Raw genomic sequence first — 27,931 nt, 5'->3', positions numbered from 1 at the left:
CTACAACTCCTCTAGAAAGAGGCGGCATGGCACATGCTGAAATTCACTGTGGTGCCTTGTTGCCCGTCAACTACCAGACACTCTGGAATTCAAGTTCCAAGACCAGGAACAAGGAGTCAGTCCTGGTTTCAGCTCCCTGGCCTGATTTCAAGAGCAGCAGTGCAGCGCAGGTGGCTCTAAGTGAGTACTAGGCACTCCTCATATTTCAGTCCTTGCTCTGGATTAATTCTGCAACTCTGAGCAGGCCAGCCAGAGGAACACCAAAGTGGAAAGAGCATCAAGATCAATAAATGTCCTGGTGCTATTGCAGGCAGGTATTTCAAAAACTTTGCAAGGCCTGCCTTAAATCTTGACCAGGCTATGATGGTCATTCCAGAACTTCACTTCCGTGGGAGAGATCAGAAATTTTGTGAGTTCTTTCAAGTACTTAATTTCAGAAGACGTCTTAGAACTTAGATATTCATACAAGAAAAGCAAGAATAAGAATTTGTTTTTTAGGCACAGATAGAAGTTTTACTGAAGCGGTGAGTGTTCTCAGGGGGTCCCGAGTAATAAAAAAGATTCTATAGAATTCCAGCATTATATCAGAGCCTTTCAAACAAGGCTATTTAAGAAGCTATGTTAGGTCTAACATAGGAAACTTTGGAAAAACCACATTAGAAAAGCAAGTGAGGGCTCAGTTGCAGTTTTGATACAAAAGTTACCCCACAAAAGTCTGAGCTGTAATACAATGGGTGTGGGACTAGAATATTTGTTAATTGCATTCTCTGGGAACAATAGGATGGATAAGGTTATGAAAAAATATAGAAAGCTCCTGCCTGTAAAGGAAGAATAAAGAAATTAGACTGCAGTGCTTTCTGTGATTAAACTACCTGGTCTAGTCAAGCAGGTGGTAGAAGACGGAACAAGAGCTGCCACAACTTGTTAGCGTAATAGCAAATCGGCAGAGTTTAATAGCCATGACAGGAAACACAGAAGTTGAGATGCAGCAACTGCAGCTCTGCCGTGCGGTACAGTGCATCAGCCTGAAGTTCAAGAACAAACAGATCATACTGAGCAAGCGGCAGAAACAAATTAAGAGGCTGTTCAAAAAAGTTTTGAAAATAAATGTAGTCTTTTATTAGTAGTATTATTTTGTCAGCATGTGGGTCTGGCAGGGGGTGCGAAATGGAACAGTTATGAGACCCAAGCCAGGAATTTGATAAAACAATCTTCATCACAACCTCAGAGAACGTCCTCCAAGTAGGTGCTACATCATCTGCCATCTCAGTAGATTCCTCTACAGCTGAAATGTGCTGCTTTTGCAGAGGACTGTGTCGTTTTTCTTACTTCCGTTAGCTATATGAGAGTATTAAACACAGACTGTTGCTTGGGCTATTTCGTGTTTATCTATGCATTCACCGACTTCCCACAACACACAGGACTTTGCATATTTGGTAAGAATAGGCTTGCACAGCTAGGAATGAAAAGCCGTAGCAGATACAATCAGTGAGGTCATTTCCACCCAAGGTTCATGGCACTCAGAGCTGTGGTCTGTCCAACAAGACCTGCAGCACTCTTAAGACTCCTCACAATTAATGAGATTGCAAGGGGGGGCTATTTTTATTTTTTTTAAATTCCACATATGCTCCAGCCAAAAGATTGTGATTTTCCAAAGATATGAAACACAAGGTTTCACAACAGAGACTAATTCTATGAAAGATGAGCATCTAATTGCTATATTAAAAAAAAATACAAAAAAAAAATCAGGAAGATACTACTAAGTAAAAAAAGACGACACCAGTAACTACTGAGTTAATATTTTCTTCACGTAAATCTGAGTTAATGTTTTCTTCATGTAAATTAGAGGAGGCTTAATTGGAGCCAGAGATGCAATCGTACGTAGTTTCACTAATGCAGATAATAACCTGCAAGTTTGGACACATGAGCAGGACAGGGGCAGTTCATGTCTATGTGCTACTTCACAACACCCCTGGCACACGCTCAGCCTCGGCCCTGGCCACGCGCGTCCTGCTGCCGCAGTCACCACTCAGCTGGCTCCCCGTAACTCCCTGGATGTCAGAACTTTCCTATTTTCTGTTTTGAAACTGAAAGGTGGAAAAGCAAAAAGGTCCGATGTAACAACCAACATTAAAAAAAAACAGAAAAGTCTCACAGTACATTTCACTACTGCCATCAAACCAATTTTAAAAACGGCGGCATTAATGACTGCCCATACAAAAAAGGTCTGAGACCTTTGCTTGACAAAAGAGCCCACGGTCCAATACATTTATTATAATATGCCAAAACAGAATGAGATTTTTTACATTTCTTTAAAATTCCGTAGTCAAATCAGCTGAATCGCTTTTAAGATTTCCATGAACAAAGTCTCTGACAGTTTCTGATTCCAAATGAATCAGCATTTATTAGCATAAGTCTCTGAACTGCATATACTCACTAAATCAGATATTAATCTCTAGTGGAGTCAAAATTAATTGAGAACGTTCAAGGAAGCACAGGCTGAACGTTCATGTAACATACTACAAGGAAATACTTTGTATGGGATTTAGGGGGGACATAACAAAGCTGGTACCTATATTTACACAGTCTGTATGTTCACTAAATAGAGTTTTAAATACATTATTTGTTTTCCATTTGCCTTTTTCCCCCCCGCTTTGTTCAAGCGGTGTTACAGAAAAGCATAAGTGCTTGAACCATTTGACACCAGATCTTGTAAAATCACGTAGTTGCATCAAGGAGGTTTCACTTGCAACTTCTGTGCACATAAAGGAGTTTTTCTCCTAACAAAGGTGTATCACCATTTTACTCATTGTCAACAAACAGAAAAGTCAAGGCTGCTAGAAAACCAGCAGAACAAGACTAACTAAAAATCTGTCTAGTGCTATTTAGGCAAGATTACTTCAAGACTAGTATATGATTGGCAAATGGCAGATATGCACATCCAAAAGAAAAAGAATTTAAATAATTTAAGATGCAGCTACTTGTGTGCTGGGAAAAGCACAAAAGGCTTTTGCCAGCAGAAACCTGATTTGGCTCTAGCAATAGGACCTTAAGCTTCATGTAGGTCATAAGGGCTCACGCGCTTAGGAACAGTCATTTCTCTAGCTTACTCAAACTACAAAAGTCTGCAAGGTTAAAAATTTTCAGATTAGAAAATAATGAAATGGAGATAAAGCAGGGAAAACCTTGGGGGAAAGCATATGACTTAAGGCATACCCATTTTGGTAAGTTATAAAATAAGTGTGATCTTATCAGAAGAAATGAGCCAAATGAATTTGATACGGTTGAGCAGCACCTACCTAAAATCCAACTTCAAAAAACCAGAAACCGTACAAGTGATTTCCTTGAGAAGTTTGTGGAACATTATTAAATAAAGACAAACAAGACAACACTTTCATGTTCCAAGACATCTTTTGCCAACGTTATCTTCTATGACCACAGAACTCGTGGAAGTTTGTTCCGTTTCATGGTCACACTGACTGTTGAGAAACTGGTTTGACCAACCAGTTCTTGCATCATTTGATGTAACTGGCTGTTCCCAGAAGCTTTCAGGATGGATTTCATGTTGTTCCTCCATTGGCACCTGGTTCCTAAATATGCACATGTTATATACATAGACCATCAGAGTGGTCAATCAGTAGCTTCTGAAGTTCCAGAAGGTTCTCAAGTTCACATAAGAAAGAAGATTTTCTCAGATTTAGTTTACAGAGTATTTTCCCCTAAGAGACAGAGTCCTACCTCAGACTGGACCAAAAGTAACTAACTTTTTCACTGAAATGTCTCCAAAGTGGCTTTGAAACGCTTAAGTAAATATCGTTTGGCTCCTTCATCGGTTAACATAGAACCACTGCTGCAAGGGCGATTCAAACCCTACTCCCCTCAGATGGAAGGGCAACATCTTAAATCTTTGCCTAAAGCGGTTCCAAGAAATTTTGCAGCCAAAGTTTTAGACTAGTTCAGAGCAGTTTAATTCTAGACTAGCCAGTTTTTCTAGACATAAGCCACTTGAATCATCCGCGTGAGCCATATCCTCAGGGCTGTAAATTCAGCATTCATTAGAGGTAAATGTCAAGATGTCAAGCTGGCATAAAGAACATACCCTGCACCAGAGTCCATAGAGGAAAGAGCTCCTGTAGAGTCCTAGAAGGAATGACAACGCTCTGCCCCAGCTCCCATTTGACAGGTAGGCAGAGAGAATCTAGATACACCCGTGTCCATGTTTTACTGAATCTGAGTTTAAACAGGTCTGGTAAGTGGTTTGATAAGTATTCTATTTCATATTACTCTAGTCTTAAAAAGAAAAATAAGTATCATGAGACTTGACCTTATCAGCAAGATTTAAACATCAAAAGGTATGCATTGTCTTGAGATGAAGTGGAACATTTACTCAGAGCAGGTTACAGGATGCATCAAGTTCTTACTTTAAAATATGGCAAGTTTTCATATAATAAATCTCATTTCAATAAGCTTTCATTGTGGCCATTTGTTGAGTACAGAATAACAGCATAAAACCACCTACGGACTGCAAGATAAATTAAAACTCAAATGTGGAAAGGACTATTGAAAGTTATCTACATTTACAGTTCAATCACACATTTTTATTTAACATCAGTATACAGAGGACAACCCCAGCAAGTTATTTTGTAATGTCAAGTATTTAGTAAAGTTCTTCAGCTGTAACAGTGACAATAGAACAGCTAAAAATAAGCAGTATGAAACAAACATGATCTTCTTAAAATTATAAATATACCAACAATACTTCTTAAAGCTTAATTATTGCAACAGTTAAATCAACAATAGTTCATGTTAGAAAGGCTCTATGAAATTTATTCAAGTTGTCAAGAAATTAGATGGAAGTGTAAAAAGGAAATACATATGAATTTTACTTTTGATTTTCACTAAAGGTAGTCAATACAATTTTGTACAGTATCACCTAACATGTCAATCTTTAACAAACTCCAGTATACAGAATTCATAAAATGCAGAAAAAAAATATTGTTTAATCTTTACATGTAAATTGACAGTAAATTATCTGACACAAATTTTATTATTGTAACATAAGCAGGCCAGCATTTTAAATATTAATTTAGTAGCTTTATCTTGTTAAAGGGGCAGACATATACAGTCATTCCAAGTACATAACCAAATTTTAAGAGCTGATAATTCAGAACATGGGTTTTCTAAAAGGTGTTTAGTAAAAGTCATGTTATTTCCTAATCCAGACATCTTCATCATAAAGCCTTTACAGGGTTATGATCTCTCCTGGCTTTACCGGAGCCACTAGTCACGCCTCCTCACACACGCACACGCGCAAACACACATACCTTGCTATAAATATCACACCAGTGTACTAGGTTTAAATTCACCCTGATAATGCGGGTATGCTATGTGCAACTTTGCTATTATGCACATTACAGAAAGCTTCAAATTTCAGCATGGTAACCTGAAGTCATATAGCTGTGTTTCAGTTTTACTATAATCATCCCTGAAGTTTATACAGATACCGTATCACGTTGAAAGAAATCTATTTGATAGTACTTAAATACCAGCAATTGAACTTCAATTGTAATGATGAAATGCTCCTTTCCATTGAGGAAGAATTAGTAAGTATAGCTGCTCATCTCACTCAAATATCGTACATGAATGTTTAAGTACTTTCACTAAGACAAAAGTCATACTAAAACATGATACTGTACTACAATTGTAGTTAACTAGAAAATTCAAGGATGTTATAATTTAAGTCTAAGTTTTCCTGTACAATAAGTCAAATAAATAAATTCCATGTGCATTTGTTTTACAAAATGGTAGCATGTTTATCTTGCTAGGTTATACACTGCCGTTTCACCTCTTCACGCTTCTGGCCAATCTTACCTTGAGCTTTCTCACAATTAATCAGTAACTTTCACTTAGATAAAATGGCGATGAAGATGGTGAATAGTTACTTAAAATCAAACGCATAAATTATATAGTTCATCTGACCACTAAATTCAGAGAAGACTTGTTTTGCATATTCAGGTACCACTTCGGGTTCTGGGGAGTTTTGTTGAGTTGGGTTTTTTTGGTTTTGGGTTTTTTTTTAAATTGCTTCTGCAGGTCCTCTAATTCAGTTTGAAGTAGCTATAAAGATAACATACGAAGTTTACATTGGTCCCTTTAAAATTCCTTTTCTGCGTTTTCAGATTAATACAAGAGTTCTATAGTCCCATTTAGGTTTCCCACCAGGGGCTGGGAAAGATGGGGGCGGGGGGAGAGGATTCGGCAAACTGTCACCACGTTGAGAAGAAAGTTCATGCTCTTGTTAAGGCAACCTATTTTTCTCACCACACTGAACCTTCTTCCTCAGAAACAGGCTAACAAAAAGTGAGAGTAAAAAATTGAAACTAATGAATCCTGAGCCTCATTCAACTGGTTTCTTACTGGATTTTGCCATTCACTGGACCTCACTCTGACTGGGAGTTAGTACAACGGTTCTGGAAGAATGGCCTATCCCGCGAGGAAGCTCAAGGTATGATTATGTATACGCTGAAGTAGTAATTTGGAAAGTTTATAAACAAACTGTCAGGACACTCTGTGAGCACTGTATCAGCTATCATAAGGATCACGGCTGAAGAGACATTTCTGGATTTTTTTTTTCCCCCCTAAGGGCAGCACCAGCCCAACCAGAAAAATGAAGAGAACTTGTCACACATAGAAGTGTCCAATTATCCAGCACATCTTTTGACGGCTATTAAAACCAGAGGGAAAGGTAGCACTGGCTCAATGGAAATTACGTTAGACACTGCAAGCCTGCTTCGCTTTTCCATCCAATTCTTTCTTTAGGCTGGCAGTGGCATGAATTTAATGAAGGCCTTTTGAGGCAACGATGGAAGAAGCAGCAAGATTCAGAGGCTTTCACTCTACAGTTGGCAGACAAAAACGTGACGGAGTTTTAAGATCACTTGGGGACCCATACTTCAAAAGGAAGACTAGAAATAGCAGCTTTAAACCCCAGAGTATTGGGATAGCCTAGGATAAAACAGCTGGCGAAACAGAAATGAATGGTATATAACCCAGTAAGAAAGACATTACCATGAGTGTTTTATACTTTGACAATTTTCATTAAATAAAATTATTAAGTGCTTTCCTATAAACAAAAAGGATGCTCATAATGTCCTTCTGGCACAAATATTTTCCTATCAAAGCCCTGTAAACATGCCACCAAAATTTAGTTTTTACCAGCAGAGTGAGCTCACTAGAAATGCAAATGAAATCAGAAAAAAAAAAATTAATTTGAAAATTTCTAAGTAAATACTTCCTAAACAATATGGCATATACATCAGTGTGCAATATATTAATTTTGAAAGTGATAACTTCAGCATGAAAATTACTTACCTGTAATTAAAGTTTTCCATATTGGCCAATACATAAATCCTGATTTTTTGGTACTGCATACTTTATCTCTGAAATATTTGAAATGTCATATTCCAAATCAAAGTCAATACATAAAAATATTTAAGTTATACCCAGCCTAACAAAACCCACCTCAGCCACTGAAAAGAAGTTTAACAGTGTAGTGTTTAGTAGTATGCAAAGGAGTTTTAAAACAGAAAGAAAATATAGGTCACAATAAAAATCTGAGGCATTGCTGTACGTGTATAAAGTTAATTCATAAGCACATGTGAATTGCACTGAGTCACAGAATTGATAACTGCTTTAGTATTTTCATTTAGGAAAAACATTTTAAATAATTTAGTGTTTGGGGGGAGGGGTGCTTGCTTTTTTTTTTTTTCCTTCAATTAATGCTGGATCTGTAGCGTTTAGGCAAAAAATACTTTTAGGTAACACCCTCCTCCCTTCTCCACAGAAAAGGGTTTACAATTCTTAGTTTTAGATTCAACCTTTAAGTATGCATTAAGATGCAGAGCAGACATAGCTCTCTACACATACCTAGGTTGTGACAAATTTGATAACATCTCAAAGAAACTTACGTTATAGAAACAGTTCTAAGAAAAATTATTGAGGCTTACTTAGAAGCTTATGGCAATGAATATGTGGTATATAAATACCGTACCTCCACTTCAAAACTCAGATTTATGAACCAAATGATTAAAACCTAATAAACATCAGATTTTCATTTAGGTTGCCCAATGTGGCAATGTTCAGGTATTATAAGATTATTTCTTTTTCTTCAGGTGATAACCTACATCCCCTTTCAGAATTTTTCACAAAAATAATGTTCCTTTTTGCTAGATCCACTCTGGTAATGTTTTCATAGCTGTATTCCTTTAAAATATTGCTGACAAACAAAGCTATTGTAGCACAAAGTACTTTTTAATAAAATAATAATCACCACGTTTAGCTTCATTCAAAATTTAGCTTACTATACATTGGACAGAAGAAAAATAAAGTTTTACCTGTGTTCAAATGCATTAACAACAAGAGCTAAAACTAGTAATATATTTTAATGAAGGGAACTGATAGAACAGGTGCCACCAAAAAGCATGAGCTTGTCGATGATCAAACTGCCTAACAAAACTGACAGTAAATTAACACTGAAACTACTTAGAGAAAGCTTGCGTGATTTTCCCCTAACTTAACAAACACATAAATCAAAAATTAGAGTTCCTTGATAATACTGATTCACAACTGCAAAAGCATAAACTACAGTCAAGTAAAGGGCTCACAAATCTGTCCATGAAATGGCTGACGTTGGAATAAGAAGTGGATTTACACTAATGTCAGGCCACTACAGAAAAGTATGCAGGAACAAAACACTTTGGTTTTCATTTTTTTCAGAGGCTCACGTTTCTCATTAGACATAAAAGCAGCAGCTTTTCACAAGCTACTTTCATTGGGAGTACTGTATTTTGTAGAAAACATTAGAAGGATTATAATTATTTTAGTGATTGACAGGTTTTACTTCAATTTTTACACAAATAGCTTTCACCATATTGTGGTTATGCTTAAGTATAAGAACACTGATCAATAGTTTAGATGCACAGTATTTATTTCTTCTGCTGGAAGGCAACTATACTTAATAATTGTATCCAAGACACTTCAAATCATTCAGAAATATGGCATGCAGTATCCAAAAGTATGGCTCTGAGGATTTTTTTTTTTTTTTACATTAAGCATAAAGAAATTTTATATTCAACATTCATTTATATTTCAAGAAAACTACCTATTCAGAGTTCTAGTTCTTTGATGCAGCATTAAGGATTAAAACTTACCACTTTACCAGGCCTTGCCCATGTGCAAATAAATCCCTCCTGACAAGCAGTGACTATACAGTCTTCAAGAAAAATTAACACAGTCAGTCTTTCATGTGCTATCTTTTTACAGATAAGAGGCTCTAACAAGGGAACATCTTCCATTCGGGGACAGAGAGGTGTTCCCAAAGTTTTAGCTGGGTCCGTTTTGGTTTTAGTAACTAGGTTCAGTTTGTCACTGCTCTTGCTAGATATATGTCCCATGCTATGATTTCTCTTGTGATCTTTTTCATGGTGTCTTTCCTTCCGATCGTGTAGCGATAAGGTTGCAAATTTACTAACGCCAGAAGCAATGGCACCATCCATGACACTGCTTTTACTGCCAGCATTTGAGACTGCAGAGTGTGGAAGGCTGTTTGACCGTGGAAGAGGAGGGGGTACAGAGTTTCCAGGTGTTGTGATACTGTTTCCGTTACTTCCTGGGTTAGTTCCACCACTTCCAGCAGGTGGACTTGTGGCATTCATGACATTTGTATGTGTCCTTGCTCTTGAGAGAGGTTGGTGGGGAAAGAGGATATCTTCTGTAAGATCCCACAAACAGAGCTGTGTGTCCTGGCCTACTGAACCAAATCTATACGTAACGCTTACTGGACGACTGTCTGTAGAGTTCCTTTTGGATAGCCTAGATTGCGTACTATTTGCTCGATCTCTGCCAAAATGAAGGTCTTGGAAATCCTCATCACTTCCGCTAAATTCCATCGGGTCACTCTCTTCTACACTAGTGGTATATGGATCAAACGCGACAACACTGACCCACGATTTATGTCCGTGGCCTCTCGCTATTACTCGACAGTCCACGAAAGACCAAACTGTTACCAAGTCATCCTCTCCACCTGTCACTATGTACTTCCCATCGGGACTCCAACACACACACAGCAGTCCTCCAAAGTAGCTTTTCATTGTACCATGCAATTCCACTGAATCAAAGTTAAACACACGAAGAAAACCATCCTGGCTCACACATGCCAAGAACTTCCCATCGGGGGAAAAGGCAAATTCATTCAGGGCACCCTCACCTACTGTCCATTTAAGCAGAGGGTTTCTTGTGGATTTACTCTTGCAAGTGTGAACTGCAAAACTTTCTCCTTGTTTAAGTAGCTGGTAGTGCGGGGCTGTGGTACCACAAGTGTGCTCCACGTTATACAAGTACATATTGCCACTGGAATGAGCTACTAGGAAAAGGCTTTCCGAACCTGGTACCCATTTTACACAGGTTACTCTGGACTTGTCTATTAGTCTCTGTGAAAAACAAAGAAGATACACATCAGAAAGTCTGAAAATTAAAGTTTTAATGATTAACCGTAAATCTGAGCTTTCTGAGGGGATGGGGAAAAATACTTAACCAAAGTGAACTCAACTTTCTAGAGAGGAGCTACGTTACTGTATTTGCAAAAACTTATCATCTTATCAGGCAGTAGAGAAGAAATTATTTTTAGACAAAGTGCTACCAAAGATTATTATTACGGTCCAGTCACATTCCGCAACGAACATACTTCACTCAAGCCAACCTGTTGTTATGAATCTAAAGGCAGTGTTCTTAGGTTTATTTTTTGCTGCGTAGGTTGAAGAGCGTGAAAAGGAAAATCAAGAAAACACAGAATGAGCTAAAGGGAAAAAAGGCAGTTACTCATCTGTACTACATAGCAAAGAGGTTACAAATCAACAGCAGTAAATTTAGACTCTGGTTTTATCTGAAATCACAAATAAAATCCATCCTCTGAAAGAAGAAAAAAAAAAAAAAGAGTCCTTAGGAACCTTTACCAGCTTTTACTGATTCAGGGAGCAAAAGCTACATACACAGTGACCCTGTTATCATGTGGCTGGAAAGTTAGTAGTTAAACGCAGGTGGTTCAGTGAATTCAGAAGGTACCACATACTCTTCACCTTGGAATTCCCACCCTCCAATTACTTTTCATTCATTAGCCAAGGACCTGTCAATACTCTCAGTTACTACCTGACTAGGAAGTTTCCTTAAAAGAAAAACATTTTAACAGAGTCCATCATTGCAAAAGAATGAAAACACACACAGTAAACAAACATTCCTGACCATAATGTCTTCAGTGGTGTAAGAATTGAGAGATAAAGTTTGCCTCCTTGAGTTCGCTAGTGTAGTTCCAGTGGATTTCTAAAACTTACCAAGTCACCCATGGCATCATTCAACTGCAACTTGGAGGTAAGTAATTCTTTACATGCACATTCAAGATTTGCATTTGGCATAGATTGATTATAGGCCGAAAGAAGAGCTGAGCTACACAAAAGGCAAGAATGAAAATACAAAGAGCCTAAGGAAATACCAGAAAAGTTACAAAAGCATTATAAAACAAAGATCAAAAAAATCCCCCCAAAATCTTGCTATACTGTTTTATCACCAAAAACCCACAAAACCCCAACCGAAAAAAACAAACTAATGGATAAGACGTTGACTGTTATCCCTTCTGAGCCTGTAGCTACCACTGGAATGCTGCACCTGTTCATTTTAGATTATATTTTTGTATATACTTTTGCTGCTGTCAACCTCAGTGTAACACCAGGAAGTCCCTTTTCTGTAATTTCTCATTGGTTAAATTAGCCGTTTTGTACTTGAGAGCCAAAAGATATAACTTCATCTCAAATGCAGTAGCTTTAAAATAACATATTCTTAGCTTCTGTGGGGATATTTTAAACAGTTTGTCATGTGTTCATTGATACAGAATCATAGAATTCCTGCCTCAGTAATGATGATATCAGAAATATTAGACAAAGTTACCTGGTACACACCAAGAGAATATGGACAGGGAACATCAGCCCAGCTGGCTTGCTATAGACAATAGTCTTCTCCTTACTAAACTACCACTAATATGGCAACAAAGAGAAATTTCTTGCTCTCCTCTACTAGAGCACTCAACCTGACACCCAACCTCTACTCATAAGGGCAGCTGCTCAACTTTTATACTAGAAATGGCATTTTAAGTCCATGATCGTGTTAAGCTACATAATCTTAAATATTGTACAGAAATCCTGCAAACCTGATCTTTACCTCAAGGAGGCTATGAACAAAACAGAAGATTGCAAGCTGCAATGAGAACAGATTAGCTCAAAGAGACCAGACACAGACTTTAGGCTGATATGTTGCAAGTGACTACAACTCATTCCCTCCTCAACCAGCAGAGCTTTAAATTCAGCAGGAAGATAAAAACTCTGAAGTTATGACTTTCTGAAGTTTTAAGAGCTTTCAACTGGGCTCACACACTTCTGCAGCAAAACAAAACAAGACCTGACGTCAGTACGACTGGCAGACGCATTACAAGAACGGACTGAATGCAGTATCAAGCAAATCAGTGGAGTAGCTGGGATAAGGAGCTTATGTTCAGTTTGGTGAAAGAATAGTAAGTGAAGGAACTTCAGTCACTAGTCAGGAAGACAAGCCAAGATCATCTTGGTAGCCATGTTTTGAACAAGCTTGAAGGCAAAACATTATAGACATAGGCCATAAAGGAGTGAAAAAAACTGATGCAATCAAGGAATAGGCATTAAGGGAGCACAAGAGCACAGAGCATAAGGCACAAAGAGCTCTGGCAACAGGAGTACAGGAAAAGTTTATTAGGAAAAAAATGCAACTTAAGGCTTTAGTTTAAAGAAAAGAATTTTAAAAAAAAGAAACAAACATAATTCACTTGGCTAGCTTGAGAATAACCAACTATCACCTGGAAACAAGGGAATCTGTGAGGTATACTTTGTTGGTTTTGGGAATAAGAAAATATCGCTAATTAGTTTTGACACAACTAGAAGGAATACCACTGTTGATACAGATTGATTTAGGTAGGCAGACACAAGCTGCATGGTATCACTCACCTCAGCCTTTCAAGTCCCTATTGTCTTCTACATCAATAGAATTAAAAAAAAAAAGAAAAAAGGAAGAGTAACAAGTTAGACTGCATTAAGGCTATTGCATTTTAAGTTCAACATAACCTTCTGTTTCACAACGGGTTAAGTTATTTCACATATCACATACGACTATGTGTTATCCTGATTGCTTTATCGCAGGTGATAGTCAAAACAGAGCTTTGGGCTACCTGAATCACCAAATTACTAACAGGACAGGTGGTGAATTCTATTACCTCTAGCACTAGTGCTGAATATGTCAAAAGATGTAAACACTCATTTAGACCACTTTCTGCCTATGAAGACATGTTTATTCTCAAATACTATCTAAACTCTAAATATATTCAAAACCCAACAGCCACCTTCATCTTGAAGCAAATAAACTGGCTCAAACATCAATGCTCACTGATGCTTCTCTGAAATGGCTTTTAGATACAAGCCAGAACTAACTTCCAGACACATCCAGGGCACACTTCAGTTCGGCAACTGACAGATTAAAAATATGAGAGTTTTAGAATTGGTTGTAACTGCAGATAAGATCAGTGTAGGAAACAAGAATTCATCATTTAATTCTACCCTACTGTGTGCGTAGTTTTGGTAGTAGAAAACATATATCTTATTTAACTTCCACCAAACTCTCAAATGACGTATTCTCACCACAGGGAAGTGATGTTGGTTATAGCACAGAGAAAAGACAATACTGTCTAACAGAAAGTGGCTTCAGTGCTTCCATAATTTGCGGTTTACCACAAGAACTATTCAGCCTGCAACACAGCTTTATGCTGTAGACATGGACAGTAAACAACAACAAGGCATGTAAACATGCATTGGACCTTTAGGCAAGTTATTTCAGCAGAAGTTTTTCCTCAAAGCAACTACAGTTCAGCTACAAGAGCGGGAACTGCTCTGTGATATGAAACTCTAGCTGTTCATAGTATTCCTACTGCCATTTGTAATACTTACACTATTATCATACAAGATTAACTCAGAGTTGTATTCACACAAGGAGCTTGTTCACATCCAGACCAGCACTTCCACTGGTAAAGTTGCACCAATGACAAAGTTTGGTGTTTTTTTGGTTTGGGGTGGGTTGTGGTTGGGGAAGGTGTAGTGCAGCTGGAGGGGTGTTAAGACAATGCTAAAATGAACATTTCAACTACTTTTACAGGGGTTTCTACCAAACAGAGCACTCCATGCAACATTAAGAGACTCTCCAGCGCTGCTTCCCACTCAACACAAGCAGAGAGACAGAACAGGTGGGAAATGGCTAGGTAAGAAGAAAAACACCCCTCTTCTGATGTAGATGTAGCTATTTTTACAAAGCTGAGGAGGAATTAGACAGTTCTAATTATAACACATCCCCATTGAGAACAATACTTCAATCTTCTTTGCACAAAGACAGAGCAAGACAACACACCTCTCTGAGGTAGGAAAGATATGCTTGCTCAGTTTGAAAGCTGAACAAAGCTTAACTTCATCTGCAAAGCCCTCATCCAGATTTGAAATTCAAAAGAGAGAGACCTGCAAAGCTCTGCTGTTACGCCTCCCCACAATTCACCTGCAGCTGGGTTATAACACAAACAGTAGCAAAAAAACCACCCCCACAGAACAAACCATCCCCCCAACAAACCACCCAAATTCCTATAGCTTGTCCTCTGCAGAAAGTACTATCAAAAGTTGTACCAGTTGCCAGAGCTTTTGCTAGCATCCAGACACTTACTCTTCCAAGAATGCCAATACTAACAGATGATCAGAGCCAGCAGTCTTGTAACTTGTCATTAGTTCCCCCATAGTACTCCCTTCTATCTTGCCTTATTGCACAGCAGCAGAAAAAGCAGATGCAGTTTCTTTCTGGAACATCACATGGCCACAACCTCATAAGCCTTCAGCTTTTTCTATACAGCATTCAGCTTGATATCCTAGTCTTCCCCAAGCAAGCCTTTAGGAGTCCTTGATACAGAAAGTTTCTGCTGTAACACCCTGACCATAAAAATTGGTAATTTTACCTTATTGAATATTTTGACCAAAGTATATTAGTTAAATAGGGGCTTAAATGTTTTCTTCTGCATTCGGAACCAGAAGTCTCAGGAAAACTGGCTGCAGAGCACATGCAGCAACATTTAGATTTGTAGACCTTTTTTCCATCAGTTAACTGTCATTAACTCTAGTTACAGTATTACTCCAACTAGAGAATCCAAATTTTTAATCTTAAACCACAAAAGATTCCTTCACGAATAATATTTTTGTGTAGGTATTCCAAGCCACTGAAACAGCTGAAAAACAAAAGGTAGTGACTGAATGATAAGCTATATAGGCAAAGGGAGCCATCTATAGAACTCTGAGAGTCTAGGATCTTTAGTATCAAAAACACATTGCATGCAACAATGTTAAGATTTCTACTTACTTCCTCGTTAAATAATTTGCTAGTTTCTTTTTTAATAGGGTCTATAAGTTGGACCTGGCCTGCGGAGAAGCCCACTAGAAGAGACACGCTTTCTGCTGTGGCTGTTAAGTGATTGAAGTCATGGCATGTAGGTTGTGTTCCTTTGTATATCCTTTTGTCTATTGGTTTACTCAAGTCTGCAGCCTGCAAAGAGAGCAAACAGAATTAAGACAGTTTGTCACAACATGTGCATATAACCAGTTCTATTTGCAAATAATATTTATACTAAGAAACAATTTATGCAGTCGCAAAACCTTACTGTAAAAAGCAGCTCTGTATTTATCAAAGACATCCACGATGTTGTCAAAAGGTTTATCTTTTCATATAATGCAATACTTGTGGTTTTCAGTTTTGCTAAATACTACACCTACCCCAGCCTTCGCAACTACATCGTGACAAATCAATGACAACCATTCAGTAACACAAAGGCTTCAGCGACTCAAGACCAACCTATTCACAGAAGGCTTCTCCTGCTGGAAGGGTCACTCCGTCACAGAGACAAAATATCTTCTACTTTCTTAGTAGTGGCTTTCTTATTGAGTACAACCAATTTTGGATTAAAAATACCATATTCTCAATCACCTGATTCTTGTACTGTAAGCCTATCCTGTTATAACAGGCAAACATACGATATCGGTCTCAATAATAATAAAAAAAATTATCAACTAGATGCTAGGAAAGCATTTTCTAGGAACACTGACTCAGGATGCTGATGCTGTGATTATAAAATACATTTTAAGCCATTAAGTTACAACGTAATTGTGCTTCTGACACTGAACACTGAATTCAAATATAGCTCAGACAAAATAAGTGCCAACAAAACTGAGGAACTTCAATATAAACAACTGAAGATCTGGCACTGAAGTGTCAGAAGAATCAAAAGGAACAGAAAAGCAATTCAAAATGCTCTCTCAGTTGTGTAAGCCATGTTTATCCCCGTATCACTTCAGACAACCGAATCTTTCATCATCCAGAGATTAAAACCCACACATTTAATATGCAAGATCATACATCAGGTTCAACTGTTTTGTTGTTTTTAAACTCCCTGTTTCCTAGGTTCAGAGTCTGTAATTAGAAAGCTGCAGATACTCAAAAATATTACAGACCCGAGACATAGCTGTGATTCAGGACTCAGATTCTAATTTTCATATATACTTTTTCAGTATTTTTAGTTGGAGCAAATCAGGCCAGCAATATAAGAAATAAAACTTCTTTGAGGAGGAGGACAAGCTTCACATAAAAGAAAATTGCCCCAGTGTATTAAACCTTTGAGGATGAGGTCTAGAGAGCAGCAAATCCTTGGTGTGCATGGAGCTACACAGAGAGAAACTAGACCTGTCAGTAGTGAAAAATTGTAACTAGCTATACAGTGAATCCTGTCAGGTGAACCATTTCCAAGGCAAATTTAACTAAGAGATACACATGATAAGTATATATACGCAACAATATTAAATTCGCACTTATGTTTTGCAGCATATATTATAAACCAGTTTAATCAGGTGTATGGCCTCCTGGTTGAAAACTCCAAAATGAGATGATGTATTCCAACTTCTAAAGTCAGCAGATTAAAAAGTTATTCTCCAGAGCCCAGAGATCCATTATAAGCCAAAAAAGAATATTAACAATACCTCTTCAAGGAGAACTTAAATAGAATATTCGGTCTACTGGGAGATCATAGGGTAAGGCGCATGCCTACCAAGGAGCATTCACAGACAGATGTAAATCTGTAATTTGAAGCTGAAAGATCAAATCCTAGAGGCCATGCAGTTACCTCTTATATTGTACAAGAGTCCTTTGTCCTCTATCGCTACAAAATAAGCGATACCAAGAGATAACTCTCAAAATTGAGGCAGCATTTCTATCTGGAAGACCATTCTACAGAAATATATAGATGCATCCTTCCGTACCTCAAAGAAATGCAGAATTAACAAGGTTAACCTATGAGACTCAAGGTTGTATCCTCTGGACAAAAATTCCAGCAGGACCCAATAGCTAAGAAGGAAGATCCCTTGTGAAGTAAATAGAACTCAGCCTGAATCATACTGAATGATCAGAGAATCACAGACTCTCCCAGCCAGCAGAAAACATGGGTATTCCCAGGTTCTTCTTCTGAATCTTCAGTATCCTTTTAAGTGGCAAAGAATCAATAGGTGTCTGTTTTCAGATTGGAGCTGTATCTTGCACTTTCGTCTGGTTGAGGTTTTATATCGCTAGCTTTTGTTTTCGTTGTCCAACAAATTTGGTGTGACTGAAGTTCTCTGTCTTCTGAAATTGTGTGATAACAGGACTAGCAAGACATGAGATTCTGGTAAATTAAATCTAGGCACAGACTTTATTGTGCTTGTTCTTAGCTGTTCTCTGGCAACCAGATGGCAGTGACAATCTATCTGAACTTAAATGGAGTATAAATAAACTAATTCAACCCAGAATTAACCAGGCTTCTACTGACAGGGATGCCCCGCCTTTTATTTACATGCAGCTAGTGTTTTCTGTTATAATATAGCTGTCTCACAGAGATAAGTCAAATCTACAAGCACCAAAGTACTCTTTTGGTCTTGATCTCTCTTAATTGAAAGACAGGGTAGAATCAATGAGTATAAGAACTAGGAGACATTTTCTTTATTTCTGCACAATTGAAGGTTGCTACTGGATTTTGTTAAGAACAAGAAAAGCACTTACTCATAAAATTCAAATCGTGCCTGGGACTGACTATTTCATTAGCTCACCAATAAGTCCGTTTACTATAGCTATTTTGCGGAAGATCTGATTCCCAGAAATGAGCTTTTACATGAGATTTGAGTTCATAACTGTCAAATCCTAGGATATGACACTATTTACTGAAGAGGGTGATGTGAACTGCCCCCCTCTCAGAAGAATGGTGATGTACTTTGAAAGAGAACAGAAAGATCTTGGGATTAAGTGTTACCGAACATGGAGGTTAAACGCACAGGATCACGCACCCTCACCTCTGCTTGAGCTGGTAAGCAAGCTATTTGCATGCTTCCTGTCCCAGTTCCTTTAAGATTTTCTTCTGAAAAATACTCAGCACCATTCCAGCCTATCCACTTCGAGAAACTTACTCCATTGTGGATGACTCATGATGAGAGCAACACTTTGTAATCAAAACTGACTGACAGAAGGTAGGGACATCTAATGCCAGGCTAAGAATCAATACCATCCTCCCTTTCAGTAAAAATTTGTGCAAGCTATTGAAGTACATCTTAACTAATCAATACTCTGGTATTAGCACCTTGGCCAACTGATACCTCCATTAGAAGTCTGTTCCTTCCAACATACAGTGGTATTTCAAGTACCCCTTGGGCAAAGGAACAAGGAATAATGGTTATCAGGCAACAAGAACAAGGGAAATCTCACACAACACCTGTCTAAAGTCAGTGATACAGCTGAATAAAATCAGTGTACCTTGAGCATCAACAGCTTCCAAGTCCTGTGTCTGAACAGATTAAAACTCTCTAGAGAGCCTTACACTTCCTTACAGAAGAAAAACTGACCAACTTTGCCATTTAGATTCGTGATGAATTCACACTCATAATAAAAAGTGAACCATGTAACTGTCTGGGGGACTTCCTAGTCCTATTTTGTTAACTCTCACAGCATGCCATTTTAGCAAAATTGCCCAAACTCTGCTGGAATATGGAGAAAAAAAATAATAAATCTAATATCCTAGCAGTTGTCCATTCACCCTGAATTATGACTTCCAGCAGAAAGGCAGTCAAATGGAACATCTTAACCACAGCTTTAAGTACCTAAACACTAGGAAAAAAAAAGGGGGGAAAAAAATAATTAGTTACCTTAGTCTGAAGCAAATATTTCAGTTTTCAGATTCTGCTGTTTGAAATGTCTGATTAGGATGGACATCAATAACCTTGCTTCTGTAGCTGTATGTAATTCTTAGGTCAAAGCCACATTGATATCTGTCCAAGATTCATTCTTTTTATGTACTATTGATCCGAGACTTAGAGCTTTCATACTAAGATTTCCTAAACAGTGAATCACTTTATTTCAAGTCAGCATTTAATCATGCTCCTTGACAGATGTGATTTCTTCCTGTATCTTTTCTTTTCCTAACTTACATCTGCAGCTTTCTGCAAATTTTAACTGAATGAAATGTATCATAGACACTACATTTCCTTCCAAGCTAAAAAGCATCTCCAAGATCAGAAAGGAAAAGAGTTATTTTTTAATTTATCTCAGATAATTTCAACTGTAGTCATCAAAATGCTTCCTTTAGATACTTAAAAGTATTTAATAACCCGTTGGTCAGGACACTGGCTTTCAATGGGTGACAGCTATAAGTGAGATCAAGACAGAATATTAGGTCTTTAAGCCTGGAAGTGAGGGCAAACATTAAATAAAAATTTTACTTCCAAAAATCCTCTTAAGAAAAATCTCTCCTGTCCAGAGCATTAACTGATCTTGAGCAGCAGATTACAGATTGGCTATGTATGTAGAGCTCTAGTGCAAAATAAAAGAGAAGACACAAAGAACTTTTGAAAACAATTTCCTCAGCATTTCTGGAGCTTGGAATTCACAACTTATTACCTGTAGCTTGGTATCTCGGCAATACCTTGCTGTCCAGGAATTTAATGGTTCCGTCTATAAACAGAACAATTTGAGAAAACTGTGCTTTTTATTATGCTATACAAATAACATGAGAAATCAACTATTAGAATTATTACTAAGTGAACTTCATTGAACTTCACAGATGCTCTTTAAACCCTAGCTGAAAAAAAGAGACAGGGTAACTCCTGCTGCAGCACTTTGTCTTACAGTATCCCCTAGTGAACAGGGCAAGGTCTTCCAGGACAGACTTGCTCACTGTATTAGCAAGGACCGGGAAAACTAAACCAGGAGGCCCCTTAAAGCTTGTTTATCCTTCCTCCATGTCTGTGCTGGTCTCCCTCTCCTTCCTGCAGAGCTAGCTGAAGTACAGAGAAAGTTGAGGAACATGACAAGAAAGCTGAGTTCTCCTAGACACTTTTGTAGAGTTTTCTGGAGAACTCTGTTCATTGTTTCTGTACACAATTTTTTCTGCCAGAAACACCAGCTTCAATACTTTACACTGGAAATCCCTTTAATTACTTTATTATCAAAGGAATAGATTATAAGAATCTTTTGTAGAGCTTTAATACAGCTCACTTAATATTAGCAATAGAATCATTTGTAGTTATTTCTCTGTGGCTTCAAGCTGGTCTGCTCTCATAGCTGACCCCACTTTAGGCAGGAGGTTAGACTAGAGACTCTCAGAGGTCCCTTCCAACTTGAATGACCCTGAGATCCTAAGCTTAGGATCAACCAGAGCAGCAGCAACATGGCTACTCCTAGCTTACTTAACAGGTCTGGTTTATGTCTGAAACGTCACGCAGGAAGAAAACTACAGGAACAAGTTAGTTGTCTTTCCCATAAAGAACACTGATGTAGGGCAAAAGTTCTTCTGAATTTATGTGAGATACACAACAGAAAGTCCAGGCAATGCTTCCTGCAACTATAAAGCCCTAATAAAACACTTCAGTGCAGCTGACAGTGCCATAGCCAATCAGTAATAAAAGGACTTCTACAAATATAACTGCACATAAGCTGGCAAACTGCTGACTAATGGCCTTAGTTTTCTTGGTAGAAAGTTTAAAGTCTGGCAAGAACCCACATCAGTCCCAGAATCTCTTCAGATTCAACAGCATGAACCTTTCAGGTGGTGTACAAATAAATGCACACTCAGGGCCACTTCAGAAGCCCCCAGAAAATTTATAAACTAGTTTGAAAGCTTCTGGAAACACTTATAAATGAAAAAAAAAAGCAGAAATTTTCTTTAGGATTCTATAAAAACCCAGCAGACAATAATAATTTGTGAAGTTGTCCTATTTACACAAACTATAGTAGGTTTCTTAAACATAAGGACAGTTTCTTAAAGAAGTAAGAGCTGCTTTTTTCCATACCTGAGTGATGTGCTTGGCTTTAAAGGTTGCACAATAGGTGTTTTGTGTGTACACACAGACTAGTCTTAAGTGTCTCCTAAGCCTTGCAAAGCCATTAATGCTATGGAAATTTTAGGTCTTTATTTTGCAACATTGCATTCAATGCACCTGCTTTATATTAGAGTCACATTTGTAAAGCTCAAGAAAACTATCATTTTGTTTTTAGTTTTGCTTTTAAAATTTGGATGAACTTTCAACTCTATGAATTGAAGCTCAACACAACAGCACAACCAATGCTGGATTTGCTGCCAATTAACATAAAGGCAAGTATGAACTAACACTAAAAATAAGCACACGCATTCACTTTCCCTTATTCATCTCTAATTGAAGGCAAGAAAACCTATGAGAAAGGAATGAAAGCTGGACTGGAAAACGTGAATTTTGGAAACTAAAAACTAAGAAATTGGGGCAAAAGCAATTAGCAGGCAGGAAAAAGAATCTGCTACTTTAAATATACTGCCTCAAAGACTTTCCATTAAGGTATCTCTCTATAGCTTCCTCTCTCCAGAAAGTCTCCAGAAAGCGTAGCTGCCAATTCGTGTCAGTTTTACTTTCATAAATCCTAAGATCCCGATCTTCAAGACATTATTAATTTGGCTTCAGTGGCATATCTTCTGATGTTCTTTTTCTAATACATATTTGGAATGATGACACTTAAAAGTTTAAAATAATTTCCATTTATACCCGCTCCCGACAAAAGCATTTTAAGATTTATTTTCACTCAACAGAATATTTATTCTCCTGAAGAACACTGTTCCTCATAAGTGGGTTCCTGTATCTTTGCAGAAGGTTTTTTATAAGTTACAAAGCACTTGATTAAATGCTGAACAGGAACACTTAAGGCATGTGACAGAGTTTCTAGGATACTGTATAAGAACAACTCTGTTAGTAAAACAGGGACACCAAGTAATTTTATTTAACCTAATTTTTTCAAGTGTTCCACACAATTCATCCATAACAAAGTCTTAAAGATCAATTTTGTACAAAGCCGTTTGCAAATTTGGGAAGCTACTTGATATTCTTCTCCCTTCTATGTTTAATTTCCACTTGGGGCCATAAAAAGACATACACAACTTTCGAAAGGAGAAAACAAGATTTCAGCACTTATTCATACAGCAGACGAGTATGACCACATACATTAAGATAAAAGCTCTAGTCCAAACAACTGAACATAAATTCATATTTAGGCAAAGATCAGTTTAGTTTTATTATGCATCCAATAAAATAATCATATTCTGCTTCCAGAAGAATTATTCTAAGCACTCGAACAGAGCAAAGAGCACGCACTGGTTTGAAATAAATCTATGTGATATTAACTGAAACAATGGTTATATAATTGGCAAGATGAAGAAAGTGGATGTGAACACCATAAAGAACACGCATAAAGGACTGTCTGATTTACAACTTACCGTAACAATGTTAGCTTCATTTTAGTAAGGCTATAAACCAAAATGTTTATCAGGTTACAGTATATATAAGCACATCCTACTGGAAGTTACCTAATGTGAAAGCACCAGTCTATCAATAACTCTAGAAAAAGTAGACATTTCTATTTAAAAAGAGTTCAAAAACCCACAACAGTAGACCCCTCCAAAAAAGAAAAATCCGCTTTTGTTTGCAAATCCCCATTCACTTCACAGAGTGCATACAGAATCAACTTACCCTTTATTTCTCTATAAGACTAGGCAACGGGCATCAAAGTAGGACAGGAATGTTAACACATTTGAACTACTGTAGGCCAGGGAGGTTCAGGGAAATTGAAACAAGGTTTTGAACCCCTCCACACAAAAAAATACCTCCTCTGTCTTCTGAGCAGAGAACACTGCTGCTGCCTCCGCTTGTCACAACCCAACAGAGGTCTCAAGTCACTGAAATTGTTCCTTTAAAAACTTAAAGCATTTTCAATTCAACACATTACTCATTTGGTAGTATTTACACCCATGCTGACACTGCTGCTTTTGAGTGGAAGACCAAAACATATAACTTGTGACAGTGCTATTCAAAGAGTCGGGTCAGACCCAAAGCTGACCACAACGCTCAGCTCAGCACTCCAGAGCAAGTCCTGGTTAGTCCTGAAAAGGTCTGTGCTTTGCGTCTCCAAAAGAAACCAAACAGACTGCTCACTCCAGGAGGCAGACTGGAAGCACTCCAAGTCACTCCAGCGATCTTCGGCTGCGCTAGAATCAAATCACTAAAACTTCAGGGAAACGACATGACTTAACTTTTCAAAAGGTACTTGTTTCTATACGTTTAGCAGAGTTAATTTTTATTACACCTGCAGAACAAAACCTGTCCCTTTCCTCCCTAGAAGTGCTCCAATCCTTCAAATCCCACTTTGCACAAGGCTGCTTTACCGTGATACAGAAAGAGCACAAGAGCCTTAACTTGTTCTTGAGCGTCTAAACAATCTCTCAGAAACCCACACTGCAGAACAGATAACTAAAGCAGTATTTCACAGTTCCTTTTGCAAAGTTCACCTTATTGTGGGTGTCAGTTAATGGCATGATCGATTCAGATAAAAATTGAGACTGACTTCAGCATTATACATTTGGCCACACTAAATCTGTAAACAGGTTGGTTAAACTCAAACAACTCTGAATATAGTGACTGTATCACACACTCCCTACAGACATGAACTGAATTAGATATTCTATTTTGGTTTAAGCAATTAGTTGCCTTTTTTTTTTTAATAGGAAGAAGGGAAAAGAAGTATCAGTATTGTCTCTTCCCAGTGACTGGTCTACAGAATTTTGGCTCAACTAGCTCAGCCTGCTGGATAAAAACCTCTTCAACAGAAACCTAATTCAGAATCATATATGTTCTGCATGCGATGCAGACACCTTCCTCCTCTTCTCCCCCCACTCAGCTCTTTTTAAGGAGATATGTAAGAAAGAGATCTCACTGTGCAGTTGTAAATTCAAAAACAATGATCTCTCAGGGCTATTAATAAATCATGGGTGACAGGTCACATTTCTATACTGGCCTTTCCCTCACTGGCTTAAAAATTGAGACACAGATTTAGCAAGTCATGGCACATAAATACTTCGTAATCATGGACTGCAGAACTGGACCACAATCCAAGACTTTTTACTCCAATATAATTTCTTCAACAGTGGACAGATACATGTTCCAGAACTAAGTTCAAGAAGTTAGCTGCGTTAATGGATTATTGTCCATCCCAGATTTCCTTCAGGAAGCCATTTAAATTGCAAACATGGAAGTTTAATAACCCTTTACAGGATTTTTTTTTTTTTTGCATTAACTACTGCATGGAATTCCAAATATTGCCAAATTTTGTTTTAACACCCACTTTCTTTTCATTATTTACTTAGATGACTGAAGCAACACATCCTGAGAAAGTTAAATGTGAAAAAAGTATGAGTTCTGAATATTGTTCCCCTCTGATTTTACTGAATATGCTCTTGTTCACAAGAAGAAACTAGGTTGTCTAACATTCCTTACACAGACAGCACTTATACACACACACACACACACACAATCTTACTAGAATAAGCAGTCACACCTTCTCAGTATTTCCATGGATATTTTCAGCTATCACAATTTTCACCATTTCTCTGACTCTCTTTGCAATAATTATTTTTTTCAGACCTGTATGAACACTTATAGATGGATCTACTGATTTATACAATGCAATGTGAATTACTCCATTCTTGTTTCTAGTATTCTTCCCCATTCCATTTCTTACAATAAAGAAAAATTAGGATTCAAGTACTGATCAATTAGGGCAGTCATCTACAGCAATCCCATCTTCTTTTTTTGTGCAGTTGTTCCAAACTGACTCGTTTTTTCCTCCAGTGCGTGCCACCAAAAGATTAGTGGGAACACTCCTGCTCATTCACCTAACATAACTGCATCTCCCAAGTTTCCTACTATTGCACCTCTTGCCTCAACAGTTAGTTAGTCAACTTAGTCCACCTTCAATTTCTGCTGCTTCTCTCCTTTATTTCTTTTCCTAAGTTACAGATCTACCAGAGAATTATAAATTACCATATGTTAAACTTAGTGGGATGAAAGCTAGAGTTTTATTTACCGTGGCTAATCAACCTCACAGTTCGTCACTTCCTGTGGCCTCCAAGTTCTTACTTTTCCTTGGAGTTAAACCCTAGTATAATCTTCCAGAAGTTTTCACATTCTACTTTTATTTTAATTATGAAGTGATCCATAAATCCTTTTTAAAGAGGTCAGCAAAAAGCACAGACTAACCTGTAATTCAATATAAGAGTTGCTATTTGTAACAAGTCTGCAGCTCAGCATCTTTACACTTAAAATTCATGAGAACTCCTGAACACCATTTCAGCCTAATACTTCAACTGCTTGTTCCATCACCTCCAACACTTCATGTTCCAGTAACACCACTTCCTAGTTATCACAACATCAAACCTTCCTTCCCAAGACACCATGTGACATAAAGGCAGAGGCAAATTAAACATAGTTTCTCAATAACCTAAACTGCTTTCCCTTAGCCTCCAACTACCTAACATAATCTCCAATCCAGGTTATGCAATGCATGAAGTGATGAGGTTGAGTCACATGTCAGGGTAGGTGTGCACAATCTTGATGTCCAACAACGACTCTAACCACCATCTTCAGGAAGTTTTTTGAAGTAGCGTCTCTCGCAAGCCACAGACTGACCTTCCTACATAACAGCTTTCTCTTTGGGGGATGAGATGTTGGAAAAGACACATGTAAATACACATACTAATTTACATTTGAAAGAGAAAAATAACTGCATGATTTGCATGTGACCACACCTATGGAAAACTGTACAGCAAGTCACATGCAATAATATCAGATTTAGCCACAATATACTGACAGAACTGCAATATGAAATGCTGTGTTCACAGACAGTTCAAAGACAGCTGACTAAACAGGGAACCTATCAAACTGAAAATCACCCCATTAAAATACCAACGTATAGACCTTTGTTACAGTTAGCAAGCCTTAAGACAAACAACTGCAGGAAAGTGAACTAAATACTTCAAGATCTTTAACATACACAAATCATTACAAAAAATATATAATACACATAACCATGACTTAGGGACGTGGTTTAGTGGTGGACTTGGCAGTGTCAGGTTAATGATTGGACTCAATGATCTTAAAGGTCCTTTCCAACCTCAATGATTATATGAGCATAGACAAATCATTAAACATACATAGATCATATATATATGATCTAACTTACATATAATCATTAACATAGACAATTTTTTTACATATACACACACTATCCTGGTCACATCTGTTAAACAAGACGTGGCACACTGAAAATATGTCAACCTTGATTACAGTACTTAAGTAATTCAGCTGTCTCCAAGAGGCTATTCTGTTCACTCAATGCCCTTACAGTTAGACGGCAAGCCAACAAAGAACGTCACTCTTCCCTGCTTGTGAATATTGCCTGCTTTGTGTAAAACTCTGCACTGGCAATTAAGATCTGCTTGATAAAACAGGATTTTAAAACAGTGTTCTTTGGAAAACAGACTCTAATAAATTATGAACAACTGTTTTTGCTCTCCAAAGTGATTGTTTCAGTTCACAAGTTTTCTTTTGTGTATCTTATTTTCCAAACTTTGGCATGAATTTCCTACTGTGTTTGCCATAGTAACCAAGCAGCCTGAGCCTCGACTTGAAATTCTGTTTAACTGTTTAGTGTTGCATATTGATCAAGATACATTAACACCCTAATGTATTTCAAAGAGTGAAGCAAGCAATTCTCATACTGCAGGAATCACCTTATTAACTACTACAAACCTCGAAGGATTTTTGCTGTTGTTTAAGATGAGAGGGTAATGGGGAAACTTCACTGCCAAAGACGTGCATGAATAGCTCCCAAATAAAGAGAATACACGCAGATGTGAGAAACAAGATATATTCACTATATAAGGAGCTACACTAGAACAGCAAAGAGTCCCTATTTGACACTATCTTCTCTTCTGTGAATCAAGACTTTGCACTCATGTCAGAAAGGAAAGTTTGTTCCAAAAGTGCATTTGAACGAGAAAGACATTTTCCATACATTAAAGCCTGTACCCTCACGGAAAAATGTTCTGTTCTGGTGCAAGAGGGGCCAGGTAACTGGGTAACTTACTTGAAGTTCTAGGATTAACATTAGCAGGGAAAAGCCAAGCCACAGTTGCTAGCTTCTCTTAGTTTCCACTTTGAAGAAAGATCTTTCTTCAAACATTTATCTCAAATACAGGATCATGAATATGAAAACATCTGTTCTAAGCACATGGAATCTTTCCTGATTCCCAGAAAACATACTAAATACCTCAGCATACTAAAATTTTATATGTAAGTAAAAAAAGATTAGGAAAACCCAAAACAAAACAAAGCTTATGGCTTAGTTTTTTCAGTCTCAC

At 37.7% G+C, this 27,931-nt stretch overlaps 1 protein-coding gene across 17 annotated transcripts in view; it reads right to left on the bottom strand.

Moving 5' to 3' along the window:
- The window catches only part of WDR20 (WD repeat domain 20), a 47,599-nt gene that overhangs the window by 2,934 nt on the left and 16,734 nt on the right, over nucleotides 1-27,931 (bottom strand). For 2 of the 17 annotated variants that reach the window (XM_054201657.1, XM_054201656.1), the window contains exons 2-3: nucleotides 15,514-15,696; nucleotides 9,210-10,487 (exon numbers count right to left, since the gene is read on the bottom strand). The exons of 1 other annotated variant lie outside the window; for it this stretch is intronic. In XM_054201657.1, coding sequence (XP_054057632.1) covers nucleotides 9,210-10,487; nucleotides 15,514-15,696 — 1,461 coding nt within the window. 14 more of the 17 variants (XR_008466449.1, XR_008466450.1, XM_054201661.1 and 11 more) reach the window with 14 other exon arrangements.

This window comes from Rissa tridactyla, chromosome 4 (genome assembly GCF_028500815.1).
Source record: "Rissa tridactyla isolate bRisTri1 chromosome 4, bRisTri1.patW.cur.20221130, whole genome shotgun sequence".
In the NCBI taxonomy this organism is placed as follows: domain Eukaryota; kingdom Metazoa; phylum Chordata; class Aves; order Charadriiformes; family Laridae; genus Rissa; species Rissa tridactyla.
The sequence above is the reverse complement of the archived record's forward strand: the minus strand, read 5'-3'. Positions and strand labels throughout refer to the sequence as shown.